General features: G+C 47.0%; 1 protein-coding gene across 3 annotated transcripts in view; it reads right to left on the reverse strand.

Annotated features, from left to right (window-relative positions):
* The window catches only part of otud5a (OTU deubiquitinase 5a), a 68,410-nt gene extending 67,047 nt beyond the window's left edge, over positions 1-1,363 (reverse strand). For all 3 annotated transcript variants that reach the window (XR_008809813.1, XM_056274047.1, XM_056274046.1), the window contains exon 1: positions 540-1,363. Coding sequence is in view for 2 of the 3 variants with exons in the window: in XM_056274047.1 (XP_056130022.1) it covers positions 540-1,124 (585 nt within the window). In the remaining variant the exon portion in view is untranslated. The remainder of the gene's footprint in view (positions 1-539) is intronic.
* Positions 1,364-6,906: the final 5,543 nt, after the last annotated feature.

Below are 6,906 nucleotides of genomic sequence, written 5' to 3' on the forward strand. Positions count from 1 at the left end.
TGTGTGTGTGTGTGTGTTTGCGCGCACTCACTGGCTATGAACAAAAGTGTGAAAAAGAAATTCTGTTGGCCTTTATAAATACAACGAATATTTAAACAATGGAATATGTAAATTTTCTCCTAACTCCATCCACCCAGGGTTTGTCACGCTGCACACAACAGTGTTGTTAACCCATATTCTACCTGCAGCTCTAACTGCTGATGAGCTCTGTGTGTGTGTGTGTGTGTGTGTGTGTGTGTGTGTGTGTGTGTGTGTGTGTGTGTGTGTGTGTGTGTGTGTGTGTGCTGAACACAGCCCAATCAACACAACCAAAGTCCTAGACTTCTGTCGTGTTTCTCTGTGCTGGACCACCGACACCAGAGTTCTGGTCAAGCAGCCATCAGTCATAGCTGTTCAGATATCTGTCACTTCTCTGTCATCATTCTCTCTCTGTCAGTTGTCTAGCAACAATGACCATTCCACCCCTCTTTCCTGTCACCCCTCTGTCAGCACAGCAGTTGTTGGGTTCGAACCTACTGGTGTTGGCGCATTAATAGTACCTGTTCCACGGTAGCCGGGTCCATGGACTGCAGCCTAGCGGCGTTTTCGTATTCATCCTCGCTGTTGTTCCCTCCCGCTCCTTCCTCCGACTCTTGGCTGGACCCAACTCCACCTGGCCCGGTCACCCCCGGCTGGCCTCCCCCGGCAAGAGCCACTACCCCGCCGGAGCAGGTGCCGGCCTGCCGCCGTCTCTTGCTAAGCCCGGGCCCCGAGCAGCAGCTGCCGATACCTCCACCGCAACCAACGCCGGCTGACACGACAAGTTCTCCCCGGGAACCGGCAATTATCCCTCCGCTGCTGTCTCTGCCGTCAACCGGTCCTACGGGAGAAACGGAGCCGACAGGCGGGGGAGAGGCCTGCTGCGGCCGGGAGCTGGCCTCGATGTTCCGCCTGTCGTCCCTGGCCGAAGGCGGCGCGGGCTGGTAGGACCACGGGGGAGGAGAAGCCCTCGGCCGGGTTCCCGTCCGCCCTCCGTGCGCATGGGGGTGCTGGTGCGGGTCTGGGCCGCTCCGGCGGTCGTTGTCGTCGGCATGATCCGAGACCCCGACACCCGAGTTCGGCTTCTTCTTCGGAAGAATCGTCATGGTGTGTGTATGTGTGTGTGTGTTAGGGAGGGGGTCAAAGGGGTGACGGTTCCTCCCTTTCTAGATTAATTTTTCCGTGTTCTTTACCTTTCAGCTTGGTCTTTCCGGTCTAGTTTTCGACCTTAGACTCTTATCTGACGGAATCCAACCACAGAACCAACAGCTCTACTGGTTTTGAGTGACTGGGAGAAGAAAAACAAACCGAGTCCGTCTTCCCGTTTTCCAGTACGACCAGTCCAAACATCAACACGCTCTGACGGAATTATGTCACTTCCGGGTTACGGCAGGGTTTTTTTTCTCACTTCCAGACGTTTTCCATTCTGCCTAGCAACCGACGGGAAGGCGAGTGGTTTCCATTTCACCAAGCTACATAAGACGGAAGCTCCGCCCTCGCTCCGTCTCCCAACCAATGATATTTGTGGCTGGCTCGTTTCCCCCCCCCCCCGCTCAGAACGTCTCATGGTTATGAGTTTAAATCAGTCACAGCTTTCTCCCCTTGTTACGGGGGAGGTTCGGGTTTGTTAGGGTTTGGTTTGTGTTCAGCAGGGTTCGCTTTGGGGTTAAGGTATGGGTTATGGGTTATGGGTTAAGGTAATCATGAAAATCGCATAAAAATCTTTGATTGACAGCACAGGGAGGAGGCGGATTTTTCGTCCGATATAGGTTGGTGAACACGAGGCTCGGTAGGAGCAAAACGCTGTGATGGAGGAGACGGAGAACAAAGGACTTGTTTAAAATAGAAAAAACGGAAAACTCTGGAGTCTCCATACACAGTCAACTAAGGCTTAAGTTTCTGCACGAAACAATACGAGCATTAAGTCAAATGTCTTCTTTTATTTATTAATTTAGAAATACTCCAGTTTAGTAACCGTGTTGACAGTAATAGGAGAAACGACAGGATAAATAATAATAATAATAATAATAATAATAATAATCGTCTTCTTCCTTCTTGGCTGCTCCCGTTAGGGGTCGCCACAGCGGATCATCCGTTTCCATCACCTCCTGACTGGTATAGGCATATGCTAATACTGAGTCTTTGGTGACGCCTACGGTGAAGTGTGTTTAACCAGGTTGCCATGACGACATATCCGGTATGTATATCGCTATATCCGGTATGATGGGGAGTTCCGGGATTTTGAATAAAAACCGTTGAGCTGAAACATGGTGTGAGAAGCGGTTTAGCTACCAAATAAACTAATAAATCTACGCCATGGCGAGTAATAGCAGTCCGGCGCCCGAGGGCACGCCCATGTCCGGGGATTAGCAGAGAATTGGGAAGTTTTTCGAGCAGAATTCGAGGATTTTTTGCCAGCGACGGGTCTACACCGGAAGCCGAGAGACGTGCGGGCAGCCTCGCTGCCAGACGGCTGATGGGTAACGAGTGATATTACACGACGATGGCCAAGATGGCGCTCTGAGCGGTGACGTTTTCGTGAGCTCTGCAAACCTAATTGTTTTTTTTTTTAACTAAATACGGTGAAAAAGGACTTTATTTGCGCCTATTGGACAATTACTACTCACCCGCAACTTTTGCTGACGCCAACAAACCAAAATGAGCAAACTTGAGAAAAGAAAGAACGAACCTAGGAAGTCTACAGCTAACACCAGCCCCGCTAGCAAGCCTGCTAACGTTAGCCAACCCAAGAAGTCAACTTGGACACCTGATAAGCCTGCTGACGGTAAACATACTTTTCTCCACGCCATGCATGACTATCTCGAAGCGGTACCCGAACCACCAGAACTTGCCCTGGTGGAAGAAGACTTTCCTTCGCTTCCTCTCACACCGTGTTGCTCTCCTGCCGGTAAGCTAAGAAAAGTTGGGGACGCGGAGACAACTACTGTTCTCTCCCAGCTCACGTCTCTTACTAGCCGGATCAACTCGAGGTCGGATACGCTGGAAACAATGGTCAGTGGCAACCCCACAGTGATCTCCGAGGTGAAAATGGCAGTTCAAGAGAACACTAAACAAATCACAGCCGTGAAAGAGTCATTTGATGCTGTATGTGCTGAGATAAATGATATGAAGGACAGAGTTGTCAACGTTGAATCACAGCTTGAAAAATACAAGGCATACGCTGAAACACTGGAGAAGCGGATCTCTCACCTGCAGGGGGCGCTGTTCACGCCGTTGGCATTTTAAACTATCCGGCTTGGCCGAGAAGGACAAGCAAGACTTGCGGCAAGAGGTTATCCAGGTGTGCCAGTCTGTTTTACCGGAGGCGAAGGATAAACTACCAGACGTGGTGGATCCGGTGCACCGCCTCGGTCCTAAGAAACCCAGCAACAACCAACCCAGACGCGTCATCATGCAGTTCACATCCGGGGTCCACCGTGATGCTGTCTGGCGGGCGGCAAAGAAGTCAGCCTTCCTGAAAGACAACAACTTAAAGCTGGCAGAGGATCTGTCAGCTGATGACCGCGACCGGAGAAACCGCCTCTGGCCCGCCGTGGAGAAAGCACGCAGGGGAAATAAGTTGGCGTGTTTCGTCGGGGGACGCGCGTTCGTGAATGGGAAAGAAATATTTCCACCTCAGTGACGTTTTCTGAGGCAGCACAAGGTACAAACTGAAGTAATACACGGTTCAACTGCCTTCTATTCATCTCTTACATTGACTGCTCTTTCTTCTTGTTACTTGATATTAGGTTTAATTGCACTCAAAAGCTAACCAGGTTTAAGCTGCCATATATTTCTCAGTTATTTATAATTTGAATATGCACTTTATTTTAAGCACTCATGCATACATTGAGTATTGTGTGAGTTGAACAGCAGCTATTTTTGTTGGACTATTTAAAACGAGTGAGAGATTTCACTTTTTGCCTTCAAAACTCACACACTCACATGAGGTGAGCTATATGTTACTTTGGCTGTATTTTATTATAAATATGTTTTGTTATGGCTCAAGTTCACTGGTCCTTCATCCAGGGTTTGCAGTTCTCACCTTCAACAGTACTCTCTTAAGTGACCACAAGTTCTCAATTTAACCACTTCTTCACTTATTTGGTCTAAGCTTTCACTTATTTGTCCTTTTTTCTTTTTTTCTTTCCTTGCTCTATCCTTATGTCGTTGTCTATTATCTCTTTAAATGCGAAAGGTTTAAGAAACAATGTGAAACGTAAAGCCATATTTTTATATTGTAAGCAGTTTGGCACAGATTTTTGCTTTATACAAGAGTCCCACTCAATTGAGCAAGACAAGTGTTTCTGGAGGTCGCAGTGGGGAAATGATTTGTGGTTGTCCCATGGTACAGAGCGTTCTGCTGGTGTTTGTATACTGAAAAACAGATTTAATGGAAAAATCTTAATCTCTGACTGTGATAAAGACAGTCATTATATTATTCTGATACTTGAGGTTGCACACTCTATCTATATTTTAGTCAATGTGTATGGATTTAACAGTCAAACAGAGAATAATCTTTATTTTGACAGGTTGGAAGAGCGTTTACTGCACTGGCTGTCCAAATATCCAGGTTCTTTTATAATCTTTGGTGGAGACTTTAATGTTGTATTTGATAATTGCATGGATAGGTGGCCTTCTAGGGGTTTAGACTTCTCTAACTCACATGTAAAGTTGTTTGCACAAAGATTTTATTTATTAGATTCATGGAGGGATTCTCATCCAGCTCAAAGAGCATACACATGGTGCAATAAGACACAAACCAGTCACTCACGGATTGATTATTGGCTTATTTCAAAAGACTTGAAAGAAGTTAAAACTGACATTTTTCCTACGCCGCTTTCAGATCACAAAACAATTCACTTAAATATCTCTTTGTCATCGTCTTCTGATGCTAAAGCGTCATATTAGAAGCTTAACAATACTATCCTTGAGCATAAGGAAGTACACTGCTCAAAAAAATAAAGGGAACACATAAGCAATGCAACCCCTATAAAAGGAATGGATTTGCAGGTGGTGGCCACAGACCATTTGCCTGTCCTCATCTTTTCTGGCCGATCTTTGGTTAGTTTTTCATTTTGCTAGTGCCCTCACCACTAGAGGTGGCATGAGGCGGTATCTGCAACCTACAGAAGTTGCTCAGGTAGTGCAGCTCATCCAGGATGGCACATCAATGCGTGCTGTGGCAAGAAGATTTGATGTGTCTCCCAGCACAGTGTCCAGAGCATGGAGGAGGTACCAGGAGACAGGCCAGTACACCAGGAGATGTGGAGGGGGCCGCAGGAGGACAACAACCCTGCAGCAGGACCGCTATCTGGTCCTTTGTGCAAGGAGGAACAGGAGGAGCACTGCCGGAGCCCTACAAAACGACCTTCAACAGGCCACTAATGGGCAGGTTTCTGCTCAAACAGTGAGAAACAGAATGCATGAGGATGGTATGAGGGCCCGACATCCACAATTGGGGCCTGTGCTCACAGCCCAACACCGTGCAGCCCGATTGACCTTTGCCAGAGAACATCTTGGTTGGCAGATTGGCCATTGGCGCCCTGTGCTCTTCACAGATGAGAGCAGGTTCACACTGAACACATGTGACAGACGTGAGAGAGTCTGGAGACGCTGTGGAGAACGTTCTGCTGCCTGCAACATCCTCCAGCATGACCGGTTTGGCGGTGGGTCAGTGATGGTCTGGGGAGGCATATCCTTGGAGGGCAGCACAGACCTCTACGTGCTAGCCAGAGGTACCATGACTGCCATTAGGTACCGGGATGAGATCCTCAGACCCATTGTCAGACCATATGCCGGTGCAGTGGGCCCTGGGTTCCTGCTCATGCATGACAATGCTCGTCCTCATGTGGCCAGAGTGTGTCAGCAGTTCCTGTATGTCGAGGGCATTGATGCTATGGACTGGCCTACACATTCCCCAGACCTGAATCCAATCGAGCACCTCTGGGACATCATGTCTCGTACCATCCGCCAACGCGATGTCGCACCACAGACTGTCCAGGAGTTGACCGATGCCCTGATCCAGGTCTGGGAGGAGATCCCTCAGGAGACCATCCGTCGTCTCATCAGGAGCATGCCAAGACGTTGTAGGGAGTGCATACAGGCACGTGGAGGCCACACACACTACTGGGCCTCATTTTGAATCGTCTTGAAGAATTTCCACAGAAGTTGGATCAGCCTATGTTCTCATTTTCCACTTTGATTTTGAGTATGATTCTGAATCCAGACCTTAATGGGCTAATGATTTTGATTTCCATTGATCATTCTAAGGTTATTTTGCTCTAAACACATTCCTCTGTCTAATACATAAAGATTTTCAGGTGAAATATTTCATTCATCGAGGTCTATATTGTGTTTTTAGCTGTTCCCTTTATTTTTTGAGCAGTGTAGTTACTGAAGTTCATAGTTTAATAAGGCTTCACTGGAGCAAAGCTCGGGCTGAAAATATGTTTTGTAACAACTGGGAGCTTTTGAAATATGAACTTGGCAAATTTTTTCGTAAATATAGCATTTGTTTGGCAAAGAAAAGAAGGGCTGACGAGAATGAAACAATACATAAGATTACATCTTTAACATCCAAACCAAAAGAGGCTCTCAACGACTATGATAAGGCAGAACTAATTGACTTGCAGCATAGGTTGGATGAGATTTATAAGCGCAAAGCTGAAGGAGCATTTGTTAGGTCTCGCAAATAGTGGCTTGAAGAAGGAGAGCAAAACTCTGCATATTTTTTCAGACTCGAGAAACACCAATCCAGCATTAACTCTATTCTACAACTAAATATTAATGGGACAATTTCTAATGATAAGAATACCATAGCAAAGTATTGTGCTGATTTTTATAGTAAACTATACTCTTCCAGTTATTGCCCTCAAGCTGCTTCTG

The sequence above is a fragment of the Lampris incognitus genome, chromosome 2 (genome assembly GCF_029633865.1).
Source record: "Lampris incognitus isolate fLamInc1 chromosome 2, fLamInc1.hap2, whole genome shotgun sequence".
Lineage (NCBI taxonomy): Eukaryota > Metazoa > Chordata > Actinopteri > Lampriformes > Lampridae > Lampris > Lampris incognitus.